This window comes from Diachasmimorpha longicaudata, chromosome 1, assembly GCF_034640455.1.
Source record: "Diachasmimorpha longicaudata isolate KC_UGA_2023 chromosome 1, iyDiaLong2, whole genome shotgun sequence".
Taxonomy (NCBI): Eukaryota; Metazoa; Arthropoda; class Insecta; order Hymenoptera; family Braconidae; genus Diachasmimorpha; species Diachasmimorpha longicaudata.
The window spans coordinates 5,900,858-5,922,894 of NC_087225.1; the positions used below are offsets into that span (position 1 = coordinate 5,900,858).

At 36.1% G+C, this 22,037-nt stretch overlaps 2 protein-coding genes across 6 annotated transcripts in view; one reads left to right on the forward strand and one right to left on the reverse strand.

Moving 5' to 3' along the window:
* Positions 1-118: 118 nt before the first annotated feature.
* LOC135163730 (protein draper) lies at positions 119-20,217 on the forward strand. Of its 5 annotated transcripts, XM_064123466.1 has the most exons (12): positions 119-347; positions 11,107-11,524; positions 11,618-12,154; positions 12,417-12,554; positions 12,627-12,806; positions 13,217-13,544; positions 14,082-14,189; positions 14,431-14,595; positions 15,895-16,101; positions 16,647-16,802; positions 16,894-17,070; positions 17,450-20,217. In XM_064123466.1, the coding sequence occupies exons 2-12, from the start codon at positions 11,294-11,296 to the stop codon at positions 18,250-18,252; spliced, it is 3,030 nt and encodes a 1,009-aa protein (XP_063979536.1). In that variant the 5' UTR covers positions 119-347; positions 11,107-11,293; the 3' UTR covers positions 18,253-20,217. The 5 variants fall into 5 exon arrangements, with proteins under 5 accessions (XP_063979536.1, XP_063979551.1, XP_063979545.1 ...); XM_064123481.1 differs by lacking the exon at positions 15,895-16,101; XM_064123475.1 differs by lacking the exon at positions 14,082-14,189.
* LOC135163722 (protein tolkin) overlaps positions 20,001-22,037 on the reverse strand; it is a 38,221-nt gene continuing 36,184 nt past the window's right edge. Inside the window, exon 15 of the mRNA XM_064123453.1 lies at positions 20,001-21,802. Within this exon, the coding sequence (XP_063979523.1) occupies positions 21,644-21,802 (159 nt within the window). The 3' untranslated portion in view covers positions 20,001-21,643. The remainder of the gene's footprint in view (positions 21,803-22,037) is intronic.

Consider the following 22,037-nt stretch of genomic DNA (forward strand, 5'->3'; position numbering starts at 1 on the left):
GCGGCTACAAACGACATCAACACCTGTACAATGATGTACTAACGATGTACAATCATGTACATGAATTAGTTTTTTTATTTGCAACCCCCCATCGGCTAAGTACATTAGTGTGACGAAGTCACAGAGCCTGTGTTGTTGTATTCAGTGAAGCGAAAGACGCTGTCGTGTACACGTCTTCCGTTATATTTTGTGTTTATTCTATTTCATTCCGTAAATATAAGAACAAAACGCTTTGACCGATACAAAAGACTTTTTAAACCACCTGAAATGTGAATGGCTTCGACAAATCAGTGATAGTGCACTTCTTGGATTAGCAGAGGGGTATCAACATTGTGGACAACCGAAGAGTGAGTAGTTTTAATATGTCTAATTGTCCCCGAGATTTAACGGGATCAGGGGAGCGTAAAGCGTCTGTGAACTGTCCGTTCTCTTGAAAAGAACATCAGCAGAACAGGTTTCGCGAGGTCGATGGAGCGCAGTAAATCCCGCGGTTTCGTGCGCAATCGATTTTACTGAGGCTTTATAATTGCATTGATACTTTGATAAGTTGAAAAAAAACATTTAATACTTTCTTTCAATTTATTTCAATATAATATATTCATTCATTGGACTGCATTCCAGTTACGTTGTTACGCAGATCTTGTTACACTAGTAAGTAGAACAAGAGTGGTAATGTAGGTCTTGTTGTCCGTCGGTATTTTGTAAATTTGTGCTTGACACTAATACAAGTTACAATGAAATTGAGGATTTATGGGACAGTTAATCGTCCGACCAGAGGAATATTTATGTAACAATGTTAAATCACACTGTCAAACTTTTTGAACAAAATTTTTACAATAACTGACGGGGAAAAAATAATAATTAGGGTCAGTGCATCAATTTTTGAACGAGGAATAGTTGTAAAATAACTTAAAATTTTGTTGAATATCGTGTAAATAATGAAACGTACATTGAAGTGAATATTTCCCTATTTAATATTAGTATTTGCACATAATCGAGTGATACATTAGTTGTTGCATTGCTCTATACTTAATGACTTAAAAAATATTCCACTTTCTCTAATTATCTGTTTATCAAATAAATAAATGTTTTATTACATTGAGTTTAAATCTCTTTCTACGCTGAATAAAGCATTCTTGGAAATCTTGAAAGCAGACCTGGGTAATATTTTGCAAAAATTGCTGAAATGATAGTTTCGAAGATTGATATTTAATAAATGGCAGGAGAAATCAGTCCAAATAAGATTTCATGCAATGAATACATTCATTATTTATTGATCCAACATCATACATGACTCTACATGGATAACAGCAACAGAATTCTAAAATCATCAATGACAAAAAAGTTATAAGTAATGTAATCATCACCATGTATGAACGCAGTGACAGCAATTAATGAACGATAAGAACTTGAACAATCAACAATAGTAGACTTTCGATTGAGATAACAAAATGATGTATGAACGCCATCAGAGAGTGTAACCGATTCACGGAATAATGAATGATAATTTATCTAAAAATAATGCACATCATTGAGGGAAAAGGGAGATTTCAGGGTTAGCCTGGTCTGCTTCCTCTAAATTGAGCTTATCCTCGGTTTATTTATCCGCAGATATTATTAATAAGCGTAATTTGTTTTCTAATAACATAATGAAAGATCATCTGTCAGTAAATGATGTGGCTTCGGATATTTTGACTCGTGGATCTTTTATCTGAGATATTTTGTCATTAATATTTTGTTTGCGAATTACAAAATGATAAAAAGATTAGTAGTTGTTGAGAAATAGCTTTAGTTGATTCACTAGTAACAAATGCATTGCTGAGATGCCTTGGGTGATTCGACTTTCACCTTTCAAGTGAATCATTCATTAACTATTACCAATTTATGTTTTCATAATCGATGTATAGTATTCATTAGTACTCATCGAATGTCGGATCGAATAAATCGATTGTTGCATTAGAGTGCGGAGAGAAATTTTCCAGCTGAAATTACCGTAAGGGCTGGTAATCATCTTATATTTTGGCCGTTTGCAAAAGATTCCTAGGGGCTCAATACAATTCGATATTCAATAGTTAAAAAAAATAATTTCCATTCTGACCAGGCAATCATATGTTATCCAGTAATTGGGAATAACTTTGGAATTTGTCCCATTTTTTATCTTTCCCATTTCTTTTGAATTTGATTGGTTATCTGACAATGAAAAATCCAGGGAGTTTCTATATTTACCTCCCCTCTCCCTGGAGTTAATTTATTGGAGAGGCACCAGTACAGGAAGCTATCAAGTGGATGTGAACGATCCCTTTAAAAGCTCCATGGTTACAAGGGATTCTCAACTGGTTTTTTAGAGCGGTGAGGTTTTTCGAACTTCAGTTGCGTCACTCTAAATTTTCCCAATTTTTTTTTCGACATAATTTTCTGTCACGTTCGTGACCGGCTTTTTAGCAAGCGCAGCGGGCATGACACGAGGCTTCGTGCGCTGAGTGGCAGCATAGTGTATTTCCTGTCACGAGACCGGAAAATTTTTTTTTTGGGGCACTGCATGTCACGAAATTTGGATCTCAGGTCCCAGGATAAGAACTTTCGTTCTCACGGCGCAGGTCAAAGGCAAGTCGCTCATCTTCATGCTCAAAAATTTTGTAAAAAAATTATTGAATCGTCGAAATCGTCGTTAATTTTCCCATCATTGAAAAATGGAGACATGGAATCATTGAATGATTGAAAAATGAATTTATTAAAGCGCAAAATATATCATTATTTTGGCCGAAAACAGTTTTGGGAAACACAAGTACAAAGACTGAATTATAATTTATGAAAAAGATTTACTGAGGAATTCAAAGAAAAATTTGACTCCGGAGGGCACCGGCTTTTTTTTAATTTCAACACATGTTGTAGATGAAACTCCTCTCGAGTTCGAAGGGAATCCGATCATAAAACAGTCCTTTTTCAAAACTGTGTTCCCCAGTATGTTCTTCATATTTGTTGAGTGTTTTCTGAACAGCAACGAAGAAACTATTCTCAAACATTCCAACAATTTCCAAATTTCACTATTTTTCATCCCCTAGAGGATATTACACATAACTTATGCTGAGCAAAATGTGCTTATCTCCTCTCACCCCTTCACTATACAATTCAATCAAATATGCAATCAATTCTCCGAACCCCTAACATCACTCGTAACAATTAAATGAAAAGAATGAAAAGTTTAATTCAACCAAAACGATAACAACTCAAGTTCTCCGAAGACCATAATCAATTAAATTTTCCTGCAGTTGAGTGTTACCTAACGCGTTATTTAAATTCTGGCATTCCACGAAGTTCTGGTAGCAACGAGAAATTTCGAGTCTCACAAACCACGGTGTGCATTCACTTCGCGCTGCGCTTTGCTGCGCAAACAGCGTTGTAGAATAAAGAAGGAGATAATGTAAAAAAAACATAAAAATTAGCTACCACAGCAAAACGGTAAATATCGACACGGCAATTCCTCTCTCTCCGGGAGTGCGTCACGCATCGACGTGGAAATATTCATTCTTCATCGGCCTTGCAGTGTCGCATGCTGATTGTACGAAAAAACAGTGATGTGGAAAAAATATAGGTGCACGTCATTCGGAAATCACAATTTAAATTCATTCAGATCAATTAAATCAGTCCCACTAAAAAAATCAATTGCGTAATTTATTTTCGAGTGATAACTCGGTTTCATTCGGTCACGAAAATGCATTAATTCATATCATTTTTCAAAATTGCAATTACTAGAGAATTTATTTTGTATTCCTTCTTTTATTCTATTTACATTTCTTCAAATCCCTTAGATGAGTCATTTTATTGGGCGAATAACTCGAAAATGGCAGTAAAATTGGTAAAATCTGATATTATCGTCAACGACTTTTTTTACTCCGTAAAAGAAAACCAGATTCATTTGACCAAATACTAATCAATCCGGTTGATGTGATTTTTACCGAAAACATTGGATAATTAAATACATGATACGGATCATTCGATCCTCAAACAAATTCCCGAAAGGCGAGAAACAAAACGTTCATTGGATAACTGCATTATTTTCATTCTGCATGAAAGATAAACATTGAATTTAAATACCCAGCGATGAGTTATTTCCGTTTACCATAATCATCTCATATGTTCAAAAATTTTTTTGTCGATAAATCTCAAGCGCAAGAGTCACGATAATTCGTAACATGTTGAGGTCCACATGTGTTTGCGAAGCGGAAGTGATTCACTCTCAGCTAGTTTTTCATCTGCAAAGTGGACTTCCACAAGAGTTAGTCATTACTTGTCGTTTATTATGGTTTTTCGAGGCAAATGGAAATAGTCGTTTTCCAATCATTCGATTATTCACTCGCAATCATAATACGACAAGTCTCGAATGCATCATCTATTTATTTAATTTCTGCAGTGAAATGAATAATGGGATTTGCAGGTATTATATTCGATTCAACTTCCGGCGAACAATTCCCATTAGTTAATTCTATATGTAGTGCAACTGGGAAAGATGAAGAGCGAAATAAAAGGACTGGACTCTCGATAGAGTTGCTATTGTCGTTCCTCTCAATTCATCGGCTCACAAAACCCATTTGATTTAGTCACAGTAAAGAATGATTTCTCCTCTTGGGATACATCTGACGAAACGATGGGAATGAAGTATTTGACCATGTGGTGCCTTCATTCGCTCATAACAATAATTCATGATGTATTTTTTGTCGAACCGTTTATTTTGCTGAAGCTTTGATCCATTTTCGTCGATGATGTGATGATCAATGGTTGTATCATTGTACATGTGTGGGTAAGACCGTTAATCCATTCGCGAGATAGTACCATTGAACTATAGTTCATTGTACTACTTTTCGAGGCAGTTGTTACACCTGTTTGCTTTGTCATTTCCGACCCAGAAATATTTTTTTGGGCTGGTAAAATAGCGAAGCATGTGAACTTATTCAATTTTTATTGGTGGTTCGGTTGAGGATACTCGCCAGTTAAAAATACCTATGAAATAATGTTTTTAAATGAATTTTTTTTTTTTTATGAAAGAAATCATTCGACACTCGTTGGAAATATATTATTTTCCTCTCCAAAAATCATAATTTCATGGAAAAATTCGTAAATTATTGAAAAATCCGGAAAATTTGTAGCAATCGACCTCTGAATTTCGAATTGCTTCAAATTTTCGAGGAACTCCTTCAAGAATTCCAGGAGCTGGAAAATCTTTAACGGAATTCCGTGAAAATTCAAAGGAATTTTGCTGCAGATATTTATTTTGTTTCTGTGTCGCTGACAAATCGAGGCTTTACGCAAATTCGATGAAATTTAATTCATTTTTTCCGCAAAGTTGAGTCATTTTTTTTAAAGAGTAAGAGCTATGAAAAAAATGAATAATTTGCCATGATACCACAGTGCTATAAAATTCCCAGAATTTTTTGAGTGGTCTACTAACACCGCAGCTTGTGTCGAATAATCTTCATTAATTAATAGTCTCTCATCTTTCTCATTCTTCCGCCATAATATCTCCAAATTTGTCCATTTATTGAGATGACAGAAAGCAGCATCACTCTCAATTCCTCAATAACTGTTATTGTGCTGTGAAAAATCGAGAACTCAGAGTGTTCGGGATATTTTTATTATTACCCTTATAAAACTGCATCGGGGTTGATCGTAGTGCAGTTTAGCGACCGACTGGGCCGGTTGATCGAGGCCAGATAAGCGATTCCCATATCCCAGTGGTGCAGTGCGGATGAGCGAGATGGAGGATGCAATGACAGGGGGATAGTAGTGTGTGTATGTATGTGTGTGTGTGTGTGTGTGTGGTAGATAATGACACCGGCGATGAGAAGCGAAGGTTGATGAGTGGGAGTATGAGAGAGGGAACAGTAACAAGAGGACTGGACTCCATCTTACCACGAGCTTTCTGATGATGGAGGACATTTAATGTGAATTATAATGCTCGTGATATGGACTCATAAAAGCTATTACAATATGTTAGTATTATCATCTGCTTATTCCATAGAGAGAGCGAACAAAGATAACGTCTGTTAATAGATTATTCCATCCCCATTAATGGCTAATTACAGCGGTTCATTCATTAATTGTGTAATGTGCATTGTTAAAAAAATAACTATTCTCACTTGTCACATGAGACATTGAAAATTATGAGTTTTTGATAGTTTAAATTAATTATTGGAAATGTGTCTTGAAAAAAAAAAATATGATCGACTAGTGATAGGGAGATTGACGAGAAGAGTAGAGTTCATCGTTAGAGGATACAGTAAAAATTATAAGGATGGTGGTGTGGAGTGATAAGATATGGCAATTATGTCACGAGGAGAGTTAACATATCAAATTAATTAAATGCAATTAATTGATAAATGCACAGTGAAATTAATACAAAGAGAACTAATTTCACTTGAAATATGGCATGTTAAGAGTAGAACTTCTTCAATTGAATCAGCTAAAACATTGTTCTGAACTCCACAACAACAAAGAAATCTCAATTCCCCTAGTGACGTCAAAAGAAATGATTGCCATTCCTCGAAATTGAATTAATTAATTGGATTGAGTAACCAATGGATAAAACTTTAACCGTTGATTTTACCCTGCGCTCGGTTATCACCCGGGTGACTAGATTTTACCTGGAATATTGAACGAAACCACAATGTCATCCGGCAGTTCATTAATTACACTACTCCAGTGTATTAGACCCGTTGATCACGCTAAATGCACTAGTACTACGCTACAGGGAATTTTACGGAGAATTGCACTTCCGCACGTGAACCAACATGATTGTCTCTCTCTTATTCGGTTTGTCAACTGATTCGTCAGACTGCTGATTTCGAGGAATTATGATACCAGAGAATAGGTTTATAAGAAGAGGTATTCGTGGATTGAAAAAAATAATGATAAACAAATGATCTCAATGATAAAACAGCTAAACTTTCAGATACTTTAATTTAAATAAATAATAAATTATATTGATTATGAAAAATATAAATAATGAAGGGAATGGAACACGAAGTGAATGGACTAGGCTGATGTTGCCATATTTTTATTCTCAATAAATCTCCGGTGCTGTAAATAGTTCAGTTATTCTTAATTTTTTATTTCTACAGTTAATGAGCTCCCTTCATTCGCAATGGAAGAAATATAATAAATATTGAAACAAAAGGATGGAATTAGACAATGAAGGAAAATTAAATGTTTAGTGGAGGCGAACACCTGGGGATTGAGTTGCAGGGAGATGCAACAGTATATTTATTTATTATTTTCGTATGCTGGTTTACATATACCTCCGGGCATTTACTTGGCAACGCTCAATGGCTTTCGTTTTACGTTCACCTCCACACATTCATCCTCGAGTATCTCACAGTCAAAAGAGCATCATTTAAGTCTGTACATGTACAGTTGAAGATATACAATCTCGTGCTATGGTTTCATAATGGGAGACTGGAATGCACAAAAATAGTTGTAGGATCGATTGCTCAGCACTGCGGCATACCTCTCTGCATGTGCTATTATACAGTGCTGACGCAGTCAGAAAACAGTCGCGATTATGAGTTTTTACTCCTTTGTTTCGGTGAAAATTTCTTCGATTTTTTTACTCGCATGTTGTGAAAATTATTTCATCATCGTAGAACCAGATACACACAATTTACGTATCTTTGGAAGTACATTGACAATTTAAATGGCTTTTGATAAAACTTACATTTATACAGTTAAAGATTTAGTTTCTTTTTCGTAGACAAATGTTTCCACCAAATCTGAGTTTTGGAAATTCTTCTATCGTATCTCGAATTTTATTACATTTTTTTATGTGTGAATTATGACGCTATATGCTGATTCCATATCTGAAAGTTGATAATTTTTATCTAAATAGCAGTAGTAATCTCAAATTACTAAGATATACAGTTCTAGATTTTTCTTATAGTATAAAAAATGCAGTCAAAAAATCCGTTGTGCACTTCTTGGTGCACTGATAAGCCTTGAATTAACACTGGATTTATACATAATATATTAGAGCTCAATATAATTTACCAATAACATTTGGTCAAATATATTTACCAACTACAAAGCAAGTCACGCGATATCTGCTTATTCCATGGAAATATTTACATAGATTTCCTATTGTCAAGTAAATATTCTTGGCAAAAAATTTGTTCTCCTCAGGTCATATGAATCGGTGTGGCCTTATTGATACAGCAATTGGGGTCGCAGGAATTTCATATTTTTTACAATGATAACGTTCATATTGTCAACATAATCTGGAAAATATTCTAGCCACTGAACTCTACTGATAGCATCAAAACACTTTCTTCGTATCTATTCAAAGATTCAAGATTTCAGTATTTGCTTCAGATACAAATTTGAGATTATTCTTTATTAGCTCTCAAGTTACATCGTGTTTATCTTAAGCGTTGTTCCAACACGTCAGCACACGCTTTCACCGGACTGGAACAGGAGTAATACAGAGGTGTCTTAAGCTGGTACAGTCACATGAGCACAACGAAAAAAAATCAAATAGGTCCAAAAGCTTATCTTATGGTTTGTAATAATTTTAAGACGATGTGCAATTCTTTAAAATAAAGCTGAAAGACGCAGCAAATGGATCTACAGCTTACACTCCTGCTGGAATGCCTATAATCCAGAGATTATACAATTGTCCTCCAATAGTTCAATTCACCATCGCCAGCACTAATAGTTTTCCTAATGATTCGATTTCACGACCTCTAGGGTTTCGAGGTCTCCATTATTTTTTTAATTATTATGAGACACTGGAGGTAGTGACGAATCATAAAAGATTGCTGGTCTCGGAGGATACAAAGTCTAGATACTTTATCACGCAATGAGGAGTGAGTGGGAGTGGAAACATGCGATGATAACTCACCGTACCTGGCACAATACAGCTCGTTTGAATCTTTCTTCGTATGAATTAATACCCAGAGTTATTAATTTCGATTTTTAATTAGGTACCATTGGTAATGAAATTGTTGATAATTTTGTTTCCTGGTATTTTGAAATTTTTCCTCGAATCTTCTACACAGGGATGTGATTAGATAAATGGTGTATCGGCTGAGTGGGTGATGCGATCGTAACGGATATGTTTCAGGAATATCCGGTCTATGAAAAACAATTTTCTGTTTATTTATTGACCTTCTCAAACTAATTGAAATTACCTAATATTTAATAACAATTATTCGTTCTGGTGTCCCCGGTCTCTTGATTCCAATCTCATCTCCACTGTTCATCTGATTTTGTCAATTCCATTTTTTAATTTTGGGAGTGAGTAAAATAATCATCGATCATTGTGAATGCTAGATTATTATTATTGTAGAGTTCAATACACTCTGGTTTTGCAACCTGTGAGGGTGTATATGCGGGTATTTAGTTTATAATTATATAAATGAATTAGCCCTTACCCACTGTGATATGCAGGCAGAGGTCGGTTTCGCTGCTATTGTAGAGAAACGTACGGTCCGATGGGGGGGAACGAGTTTTTGAACACATGATTCTGATCCACTGACTCGTCTGACGGGTTTTCTTTTCATGTCGTGAGAAAAATTATTTTTGGGGAGGCATTCACGTCTTATCCTTCCCTATTTCAGGAGGCTTTGGAAATTGGAATGCAGGTAAAAATAGCATTGAGAGCTGCATCCAATCAATGTGGGATTGAAGAAATGTATATAAAAAGACGACTGAAAGCCTTAGATTATATAAAAACATAATTCGTAATTTCACCAAGTGTTCAGGCATCAGATTAGTTTCTAAAAATGTCCTGATTGAAAAATAATGTCTATATCATTATTATTATTATTATGGTTATTATTATTATTATTATTATTATTTTACCCAATAATGAAGTGGTTGGGTAAATATAATTATCTATATCATTCAAAATTTTTCGCTAGGTTTTCTCGACAAATTTTCCCCTAACTCTTGCACTGGAAAATTCGTTCCAACGAGTCTGCCTCCCCTCGAGCCCAGAGTCGAGTGAAAACGTGACACATTTGTGAGTGTACTTGAAAGGGTGTGTTTCCACTCTGTCGTCGACTCTTTCATTTTAATTCCAACCCCTTTCTCATACAAGAGCGTACATTCGACACAGGAATTCATGTGCGAATGGCATATGTTCGACTGCACTTTGAAGTTTAGCCCTTCGAGGGAATACAGAAATAATAATAATAGTAGCAGACCGTTATGTCAAACTGACGTCAGGAGAGGACAATGGAAAAAACGTTTTTTTTTTTCGTTTTTCTGTCTGAACGGAAGAAATTAAAAATTCATGTTTTAATTTATACGGTTTAGTGAAAAAAATTATGATGATTTCACTTGATAGGTAATAACCAATCTCATTAATATCCTTCCCTCCTGAATCTAATGATTCACTGTGTATTCAAGTGGCAATTGAGCTGCAAATGATTCAGCCTGTACAATAATACTCTCCATAAACACCAGGAAATTCTCCGAAACGATAATTTCCACGTTTCTGTCATTCAAAGTCACAACGAGAATTTCCACTTTGAATTATGGTAAATGTTAATGCATTTCAATTGCACATTTGAGTGTTATCGAATTTGAAAGTATATACCCCTGACACAGCAACATTTTTAAGTCGTGCCACATTCCTGATTGTTAATGTCATTTTTTTATTTTGAAATATATTTTAAAAACACCAGATAATCATAAGCTGCATGAAAATGAATGTGTTAGGATCGTTTTCATTATCAGGCCAACCTCTGAAATGGAGACCTAAGGGGTCTGCATTTTTCCATCGAATAGTAGAAGGGGATCAGATGGTCAAATGAAAATGAAAACGATCATTGTCTTTCGGGTTTAGGCGTAGAAGTAATCCGAGAATCTCGAGTAGACTGAGTTGGCTGTAATTTAAGACGATTGTACTTATCTTATTTCTGAAAATAATTTCCTAATGGAGATTAATTAGAGTAATTATTAATTTGTCTCAATTATGCAAATGTCTCAAAAATCACTTAGGTCCTACAGAAAATCCCTTCAACATTCTCGGAATAATTTCTCGAAAGGTCTATTGTATATAAATTACTCCTTCAAATAATTGTAAATTAATTATGGCTATTTAATTATGTCTAGATTCCATGAGATGTTAGATCTTAACTGATGGATCGTCTCTGGATCACCTTAACGTCTAGAATAGTTGACTGGTGCAGTTCCAAAACGTTGAGTTGTCTGCCCGCAGCATCTTCAGAACCCTATGAATAAATTTTGAGAACAAGGACAAAGATCGAGAGCTGCAGTTTGCGAAGAGCAAAAATAAGTCATGATTTCAAGATTGCCCTTAGTGATTGCCACCACGGCATTAACCGTGGTGTTCATTGCTTCAGCAGCGCTAGAGGGATCCAATGTCTGTACCAGACAGGAGACATTCACCGTCACAGTCAACGTTTCGGAGCAAAAACCTTATAAAGTGAGGGAGAACACCTGGTGCTTCAGTTTTCCCCCCAGATGCTCGACGTATCGGATGGGATTTAAGACAATTTATAAAACTCAGGTTGGTGGACATCTGTTTATCAGACTTGGCAAAACTATAAATCTAACTCTAAGAGCCCACGACTTTTAAATCTCACAAAAATTTATTTTTCAGACCCTAACAAAACAAAGACCAGTGGACGAATGTTGTAAAGGCTACGGGCAGACGCAGTCCGGTGATAAGTGTGTTCCAATTTGCTCACAAGATTGTAAACATGGTTTATGTGTTGCACCAGATGAGTGTAAATGTGAAACGGGTTACGGTGGGCCAGCATGTGATATTAAGTGTCCCTTGGGTAAATGGGGTCGCGACTGCAGTGAGGACTGCACGTGTATGAATGGCGCAGCCTGCGATCCCTTCGATGGAAAGTGTAGATGTACAAAAGGATGGACTGGGTTCAATTGCGATCAGAAATGTTCACCTGATCGCTACGGACAAGATTGCGGAGAAGAATGCAGGTGTAGAAATGGTGGCAGCTGTCATCATGTCTCAGGAGAGTGTCATTGTGCACCGGGGTACACTGGACCACTCTGTGATGACCTTTGCCCTGAGGGAAAGCATGGTGAGGAGTGCAAGACTGAGTGTAGGTGCCAGAATGGAGGATATTGCTCACCTACTACTGGAGAATGCTTCTGTACTCCTGGATGGATTGTAAGGGATGATTGAATAATTAGCTAGATATTTATCAAAAAGTTTTATTCTATGTAGGGTATCAGATACATGGTAGTTTCTTCCGGAATTATTCAGCAGAACTTCATCTCCAAGCGTGGATTCCAAACGTTAACACTCTATCCCCACATTTCACGTCATAATAAAATAATTATGTAACCACCCTGAAATTCCGTTGCATAATTACCTAATTTTATTGACCAGAATATAGCCGAATAAAGTGCTTATATTACTCACTTTTCAGGGACTAGTGTGTGCTAACAGATGTCCCGATGGTTTCTGGGGTGAAGGATGTACCGCGGAATGTACATGTTATAATGGAGCTGCATGCCATCACGTTAATGGCACGTGCATATGCAAGCCAGGGTTTCACGGCGATCAGGTGATTGTTGCCTCGTGAAGCTAAGTGTAAGCAATATTATCGATTTTTCATTCTTGCTATTTCTATTTTCAGTGTTTCTACAATTGTCCGAAGGGGAAATTTGGGAATAACTGCGAGAAAAATTGTACATGTGAGAACGGAGCGAGTTGCAGACCCACCGATGGGGCTTGTCTTTGTGGTTCTGGCTGGACTGGAGCGAAATGCCAGCAGAGAGCTTGCAGAGATGAGGCTTATGGACCCAACTGCACTAAAGTAATACTTTTACGATGCTTCTGCGGCGGGACATTACAGTTTGATCTTTATATGTCATAATTTTACTCAGAAATGAATGAGAATGTCTTGAATATTTTTTACCTCATGGAAATTTCCACAAAAGTGAAGTCAAGAGGTTTCTCGAAACATTTTTGAAAGTCTTTACGTAATATTCTTTGAAGTAATGAGAATGATCTAATTATGGTTCTAATAACTTTTTCGAATTACTGTGGAAATCGTCCTAAAGCTCAAATTTTCAATGCTGGTATTTCCTCTTAAAAAATGGTTTAAAATGTTGATGGAAAAAAGAAAACAATGAATTTTATGGCTTGACCAATATTTATAAATGTTCGAAACCCAACAACATGTCACTGTTTTTCCTAATTGGGATCCTTTTTATGGTCATACAGGCTTGTGAATGTGAGAAAGAAAACACTGAACTCTGCCATCCCTGGACCGGTGAATGTGTTTGTAAAGTGGGTTGGGACGGAGCTACCTGTTCTCGTCCCTGTCCATTTTACTCCTACGGCAAGGGATGTGAAAATCGCTGCAACTGCAAAAACGATGCCCCATGTCATCCAATGAATGGAACGTGTATTTGTACTGCTGGATTCAAGGGTGAGGATTGCAGTGAGGTCTGTCCTAAAAATACATTTGGAGAGGACTGTGCGCAGAAGTGCTCCTGCAAAAATGGGGCTTCGTGCTCACCTGAGAACGGACGGTGTAACTGTACTGCAGGTATTTACAGTCAAAGATTAAGTGATTCAGAAATTCGGTAGGTGTTCATGAAATTGGGGTATAGTAGTGTACTTTACGGATTCCCATTCAATCTGCCGATTTGAACAGATACATATACAGAATTTCGAAGAGAACAATTGAAAAAATATATCCAAGAGGAGTCCCCTCTTGTATGAGGGCTCTCAAAATAGAGTCAGTAGACTATGAGAATTGTCTTGGGTTTATAAAGTAGGGAAACTCGACTTATCCCTAAATTCAAAGCAGTGGGAGTACCGATTCAGGATCACTCTGTTGCTGTGATTAGTATCTGTGTTTCCACTGCCAAAAAATGATTAAAATTAATTATGATATAATTTGCATAATTTAAATTTTTCTGCTGCGTCACTGACCATAAGCTATCCTTGAAGGTGAAAAATGACAGAGAGAGATTCATTTATTACGCAATAGATTTTTAAATTTATTTAGTTAATACACGAACTGAGAAAATCAAGAAGAAATGAAAGGTAAGTTCTGTTTTTACATTTGGAATTTTGTCAGGATGGGATGGTGTCCTTTGTGATCGTCCCTGCGCCGACGGTTCATTCGGAATAAACTGCGAGGGGAAATGCCAGTGTCTTAACAATGCTGCCTGTAATCCCCAGAATGGTAAGATCTCCGTTTCCTTGAAAAAATAAACACTAGCAACAAGAAGTCGTAACAAGGCTTGTAATAATCAACTTTCAATAATATCTCTTCTGGTGTTGGATTACTCTCCCTTCTAAAATTCAATTTCACAAAGTGAAGGTGAACATTGTTGAATTCTACCTGAAACGTAGACTTTCTCAGCTCGTTGCACACGCATTTGTTTCACTCAACTTTTACGTTCAATATAAACGTTTGAAATTAGGCACATGCACGTGTGCGGCCGGCTATCATGGTGAGCACTGTCAGGAGAAGTGCGGGAAGGGATTCTTTGGCCACGAGTGCACTCAGGTCTGTGATTGTGACGATGAGAACACCGTCGAGTGTGATCCAGCCACTGGTCGATGCATCTGCAAGCCTGAGTGGCGAGGTTTGTCAATTTCAACCAGAAATTCTGAAATTATATGAATTAAGCTCGCCAGTCCTCATATTCATCTGCAAAAGTGTCTTTTTAAATTCTCATATTCTCGTACGGAAAAAATTATCGGAAAACCTAGTGAAGCTGCCGCAAAGTTCTGTCATACTTGTAGTAACCTTTCTCATCGATTTTCGCTATTCACACCTTTCGCGATAATATAAATTGATGACAGCATTGTCTTCTGCGGAAAATATGTACATAAATTTCCAGAAGTAACATCTTCAGTCTATTGAATTTTTCTCTAAGGTGGGTTTATGCACTGGGAAAACAATTGCAAAATTTTTCTGAGGACATTAAAGCAAAACCCAAGAATACGTATTTCGATTTATACTCTAAATCGGGCTGTCGAAGGCAAATCAGAAAAATATGTTCTATGAGGACATAGTTGAAGTTTATCTGTTGTTAAACAGAACCCGATTAGTAACATTGATTATACCCGTAAATCATTATCATGATTAATCCCGCAAGTGTTTCTTATGGATCGCCGTCACATGTCGCTGCGTCTTCGGCGAGAGTCTTACGTTCAGTTATATCCAACAAAATCATCGCCGACGCATATAATTCATCATTAAAGATCATGCTAATACCATTTAAATATTATTTATTTAAAATATTGGCGGCGTACTACTTAAACGCATTGCTTACACAATACGTTAAAATTCTCAATGTTGTGTATTACACAAAAAATGTTGTTAAGAACATAGTCAAGTATCGATCGCATGCAATCAAGTTAGAAAAAACTTTTTAAAATCGATTTTCAGAGGTACTGAGAAGTCCTTCATTTTATTATAATCATTTTATTGGTGAAATAACAAATTTAGCTTGTACGAGCAATAGACAATAAATTTTAATCTCCTACCTTCATTAATAGTAATGAGCAGATGAAGAGTCATGACCCTTAGCTATTAATTATTGGCTTTATTCCTAGCATAATCTTCTAATTGGAGATGAGAAATGTAAAAAACATAAACTTCGATTATATCGAAGCGATAAAATAATTGGAAAAGATTTTGGAAAATTATATAAATTATATATTTTTGCAAGCTGTTCAGGAAAATTAATCGTTAAAAGAATCGTTTTATAGTCAATTTCAACAGCAGCGATATACAATTTCTTTTCAAGTTTTTTCTGCATTTTCTTAAACGATCAATAATCTAAATGGAATAATCGAGTCTATCGGGGAAAGTCGTATTAAACTAGAAACTAAAATATTATCGATCAAAATTCAATAAAAGGATTCCTAATAAACAGGAATAAGATGCGAGACGAGATGTCCTCCGGGTATGTATGGGGATGACTGTGACTCCAAATGCAACTGCATGAACAATAGCTCGTGTGACCCCCAGACAGGAAGTTGCGTTTGTGCCAGGGGTTGGGAGGGTGCTGATTGTTCTCAACCGTGTAAACATGGTTGGTACGGTGTCAAATGTAAAGAGAAGTGTCCCGAGAAGATGCACGGTAAGATAAAAGTTGATACCGAAAAACCAGTGGGGAAATTGTAAAACAAATCAATGGTAGAGACGAATGCTAATGACGACGTGGAATTTCGCTTCAATATATTGAAGTATTTTATAGATTTAATGAATTCTTCTTTGAAATCATCTGGTAAAGAATCAATACAGTAAATTGTTGTTAACGTTAAGAGGTATTTTATCAAAGTTAGGCCTCGCTTTGTTTCACAATTTCGCTACTGGAACGCTTCAACTAAAGTGGGAACGGTTTTGCTTCGGCTCGGAATGCTTTACTCAATGTCTTGTAGAACCTTTAACCCCAAACTATTCATCAAGTACTAACCAACTTAATAATCACCGATGGTAATTTCATTTTCAGGAAGAGACTCGTCATCGTTCATTGTTCACTCCGAATACGAAATTCAATGATTTCTTCGTCATTTTTATCGATTTATGTATAATTCTGTCTTCCTCTGCTGCTTTTTCGCCTTCAAGCATTTTGTGGGAATTAGTTAGTTTTGAGAATCCTCATTTGGTTTTATTTTTAATTAGGAAATATGACGTGTGATCATGTCACTGGACAGTACGTCTGTAGACCTGGGTATCTGGGACTCACCTGTGAACATCCTTGCCCTCCTGATAGATACGGATTGAACTGTGCTAATCGATGTGATTGCAAGAATGATGGAGAGTGTCATCATGTCACAGGTGAGTTGATGGATCATGCTTGATTGATCATACAGGCGTCTTATAATATTATTCGTCGTTGATATACATAAATTAATTATTTCTCCTTCAGGAATCTGTCAGTGTCGGCCTGGATGGAAAGGCGAACGCTGTCAAACACCCTGTCCTCAGGGTACCTTCGGTACGAACTGCACCCAACACTGCAAATGCCAAAATGGAGGTAAATGCAGAGCTAACGACGGTGTATGCAGGTGTCTACCAGGTTTCACTGGTGCCCGGTGCACTGAAAGTAAGTACTCCGAAATACCCGCAAGGCCGAAACTGGAGTCCTATAATAATCTCGGAAAAGGTCAAATCAATACCTCATGCTGATGGTTTATACCCAACGTTTGAATTCTGTTTTATCTGAAATCCACATTGAAAGAAAATGTAATTCTGCCAATCAAATATTCTTCTCACAAGAATTGAAGCGAGTTGTTCAATAGAAATTTAGAACTGTTGGTTGTCTCAATATATATCATTGGCAGAATTAAATTTTATTCTCGGTGTACTCTATTATATATGGAATTTCAAAACTGTCAACATTTGTTCCCCACCCGTACAAGATTCATGACCGTTTACTCATTTTAATAGAAAACTAATCCACCACTTCCATTTAACTGTTCCAGTCTGTCCTGAAGGCTACTACGGAGACCACTGTATGGAACCTTGTGAATGCAAGAACGACAACTTCATCTGCCACCCTGCACAGGGTTGCTCCTGCAAGCACGGATATACAGGTCCCAACTGTGACGATGAGATCTTTTCCAGGAATGTCCAGGACAAACCAGAAGCTGGCTACGGCAGTGTAGTCTCCGGAATTTGCGCAGCGATTCTCGTAATCGCTATAACTTTAGCTGCATGGATGTACCACAAGCGTCGAGTCGCCAATTTGAAGATGGAGATCGCTCAGGTGCAATATATAGCTGAACCCGTGACTCCTCCAGACCGCAACCACTTTGACAATCCTGTGTACTCGTATCAGGGAACTTCCAAAACCGATGATGGAACAGCTACGCTCCTGAATAATGGATTGATTCGAAATAATCTGGGAATGAAAAATGTCAACAGCGAGAGAGCGAAATTGGGCTTCTGCGGAGATGATGATGAAGAGAGTTGTAAAGGAGCTTATGGTATTCAATACGATCACTCAGCATCGTTGAAGAATAAGGATGCAGACTTGGGAAATCCCAATGTCAATGTTTATCACAGTATTGATGAGATGGACTGCAAAAAAGCTGCTGAACATCTTTACGATGAGATTAAACAGAATAATGGTGAAATGGAGTACGATCATTTGGACTACACCAGGCCCATGAGTGCATGGAAACCTCACTATCAGAGGATGGCTAATGGTTTTGGACCTAGCAGGGATGGCAGCGGGACCAGCAAGGCCAGTCAGAGTGACACTGATAGGACTGATGGTCGCTGAACATCAGTGGAAGGGCTTCGGCTAAGTAATTGTGAAGGTGTCATGGAAGTATTGGAGTTTTCTAGCTTTGGAAATTAAAGTGATGACAAAATTGTTATTTTTCTATAAGTGAGACTGCTATTGAACGTTTTGGAAGATTTTGGAGAGAAGATGATTGTAAGGGGAGGGGAAAGCAACCTGGAAGCTAATGCAGGTTGCTTTGCACAATTTCATTAACTGATGTAAAGCAGTTCCGAAAACCGACGAATAACTTCTGAGCAATGGATTGATTCGAAATAATTTCCGAGTGAGGAACGGCAATAGAGGGTGCAAGAAATTGAGTGTCTGCAGAGATGATGATGAGGAGAGTTGTTAACGAGATTATGGCATTTAATACGATTACTCGGCGTCGTTGAAGAATAAGAATGCAAACTAGGGGAAATTGTAATGCCAATGTTTACGACAGTATTGATAGGATGGACTACAAGAAAGCTGCTGAACATCTCTATGACGATATTAAACAGAATAATAGGGGGTATGGAGTCGATTTATAAAGTCAATCTTCGTTAATCAATTGTAACAGATAATACGAAAAAGATCAGATCTAAAAAGTGCTCAGATTCGAAAATGGAAAGGGAAATTTCCATTTCAAAATGCGTACTCTTCAATACCTCTAATGAAAGTCTTCTAGCATTTTTTTCCTAAATCCATGTTTCTGGAGGTACATCCATTGTTTCGCATAAGCGCAATACAAATATATTAGAAATGAAGCAGGTTCACAGAATTGTTTTGATAGAATATTCTAAACCTTGTCTTCTCGAGAATATTTTGGAAAGAATCTCAGATTTCGTTTCAATTTGTCACGTCTCTGCTAAAAAATGAAGAAATAAAAGTTTACATAGATTTTAACAAAAAACCTTTTATCAAAAAAATCATGGATATTGCAAATGAACCTGAGGGTAAATCATGAGAGAGAGATATATTTTAAAAACAAAAAAACCAATACGAAAATGGAATCAATTAAGTCAATTCTACATTGTTATTGATCTCTATCTTCCTCTGTCTTTTTACAAAATTCTGTGCAATTTTTATTTAACTATAGACTTTTATATTTTACCTTTTATCTGCATGAAAAGATCTTTCATTGAATAAGTAAATAAAATAGAAGGCAGGGAACAGAGCTCATTCGATTCCTCTGAGTGAATTTTATTCTAAAGAAAATAAAAGCTAAAATATTGTATATAAAAATCAATGGCATAAATGAGGAGATTTTGAACTCGGTTTAATTGTCTCAATGGGCTGATAAATTGGTTCCAGATTTTTTGATTCCTCTTTGAGAGTTGAATCAAGAACTGGGCGAATTTGTACGGCTTCACTGCCTTGTATACGTACTTTCTATTCTAGTACAACTTGGCACTTTTATTTTTTGTATTCACAGATATAGCATATATTATATAATGTATATATTTATATATTATTTTCATCTACAGTTAAGAAGCGTTGTATTTTATTCAGATCTATATCATAGTCAGATGAGGAAAAAACAAAACAAAAAGAATTTTTATTTTATCGTCTTATTTCGTTTTTTAATCAATAGTTGAATGAGTCTAAGATGAGATAGCAATCAATAAATTTACGAAGAGTACAAAGCTGACGATACTACATTAGCTGATGAGAAATTGTAGTGGGAACAAATCTATCCACAACTTTTAATGAAGAATATTCTCCAATCTACAGAACAATTTTGTTGCCATTTTTTTAGTGACTAGTTTTTTTTTATTTAAAAAGTGCTTTCTCCTTTATTGTCCATTCAATTATTGATATATTGGTCGTCACTACGACTGTTTTTACCCTGTGATAAGTCTGTAAAAGTAACGTCTCCATATCGTAGCGTAATAATCCATCAAAAAAACCTTTTTTTTAACATTAAAAAGAGAAAAATTATGTATAATCAACTGGGGATGAATAAAAAAAAGAAAACGATCACTATTTTGTTTTCTCAATCATTTGTATATTTCCTTTTCTACAAAATAGTTACTAGAGACGATGAAGGGGGGTCGGAACAAGTCCGACATTACATTTAATTTGTATACATTTGCTTTGTAATTTTATTATCCTGAATAGCCTCGATTAGCTACTACTCTACAAACATGCGCCAATTAATTCTACATAATTATTTGAAGTGATTCGAAATTTTATTTTTATCATTGATCTTATGATGAACGTTGAACATTATAAAACATCACGATGACAATTATCTAGTAATCTACATTTTTTGTCTATCTATTTACAATTACATACTACCAAACACTTGAGATTTGTCGAAGTAAAAATTAAGTTGAGATGTTGTTCACGAATTTTAATTTATCAGTGAAGTAGTGTAGATGCGCAAATTGGGTTGATAGTTTATTTTGTGAATACAGAGATTCTCTCGGATAAGGCATATTAAGGACTCAGCGAATTGAATATAAATTCTATTACACGACTATTTAAAATAAAAAATGTTAAATGCAATCACTTTACAGCAAAAATCAGTAGAATTTAGTTTTTCCATTCTTCTATTGAGAGGTTTTTTTACAGGAATTCATCGAAACTAATTGTCTGATTTATTTCCATAATAAAACAGTCCACAATATTCTCTACAAAAAAATCTTCATTTGATTTTATCTAAAACATCTCATTAAGAAAATCACTTCAAAATAACCATTTAATCATTGAAACAAACCCTTTGAGCTATTCGTTCACAATAATTTCTATCAATCCTATCGACTAATCATCTGTACTCCAATGTCGAATAGTTTCAGAAGTCAAGTAGAGTAAAGTAACATTGCAATAATTGCAATTGATTATTTTGAAATCCTTCGCTATTTTGTAAATACTTATATACCCTTAAAAATTTTTAAACCCCGAACGAAATACAGTTCACAATTGAATTTTCCTTAATACAGAATTTTGAGTGATCAACGTGCTTGAGGCAGTGATTAAATTTATTTCTTCACTTTAGTCTCACGTTAATCATGATAATCATTATCAATAAATCGCGACGATTATTGTAGTTCTAAAATATCTCCACAAATATACGTCTACTTAACTTACATGGCACGATCATTGTTGATTATTATCCTGCAATCATTCACGAAGAAAAAAAAAACTGATTAAATTGTCATTAATTGAGGTACGAGCGATTTCGTTTTCGCTTGTAACGAGGCCGATAATTATCGCCAATCATGGTTGCTGATGCACCGTTATACCTTCCACGACGAGATCGTCCAGGCAAATCGAGTCTGTGTGGTTTTTTGACGATTGGATAGCTAGGAAAAATAGGCCGACGATTCGGCGGTGGCTCGAACTGTCTCGGGGGAGGTGTGGTCCTCTCCTGGGGCTCGAGAAAATTCCCGAGCCCATTCAACGATCAGAGATTATCCTCTTCGTCAATCCCACCGAGATTCTCTTCACTGTCTTGACGATCAACAGCTACGAAAGCAGCTGAGAAACCCTTGTTTGATACGGTGTCGTCTGTTCGAAAGCGAATCAGGAGAGCTTCGTTCATTGATACGATATCTGTGATATTCTGAAAAAAAATGGAATCGATGCGATTGACCTTAAATGCGGGAGAATTTCGTTCAATTCGGGTATTTTGAACATATTCCAATACTTTCCCTCACTTATGCGTTCATTGTGTATTTATTTAACAAAAGGTTTCTTTCGTAATTATTTCGTTCCATATAAAATGTATCAATCCATGAGAATATAACTGACGTTTTCAAAATTGATTATTTCTGAACTACAGAAAATATTATATATTA

Excerpts from the sequence above, each read along its gene's own strand:
- LOC135163730 (XM_064123466.1), top strand. The coding sequence starts at position 11,294 with ATGATTTCAAGATTGCCCTTAGTGATTGCCACCACGGCATTAACCGTG. Across the intron at positions 12,807-13,216 it reads ATGGACCCAACTGCACTAAA|GCTTGTGAATGTGAGAAAGA; the intron begins GTAATACTTTTA and ends ATGGTCATACAG. Across the intron at positions 16,102-16,646 it reads GTGTCCCGAGAAGATGCACG|GAAATATGACGTGTGATCAT; the intron begins GTAAGATAAAAG and ends ATTTTTAATTAG.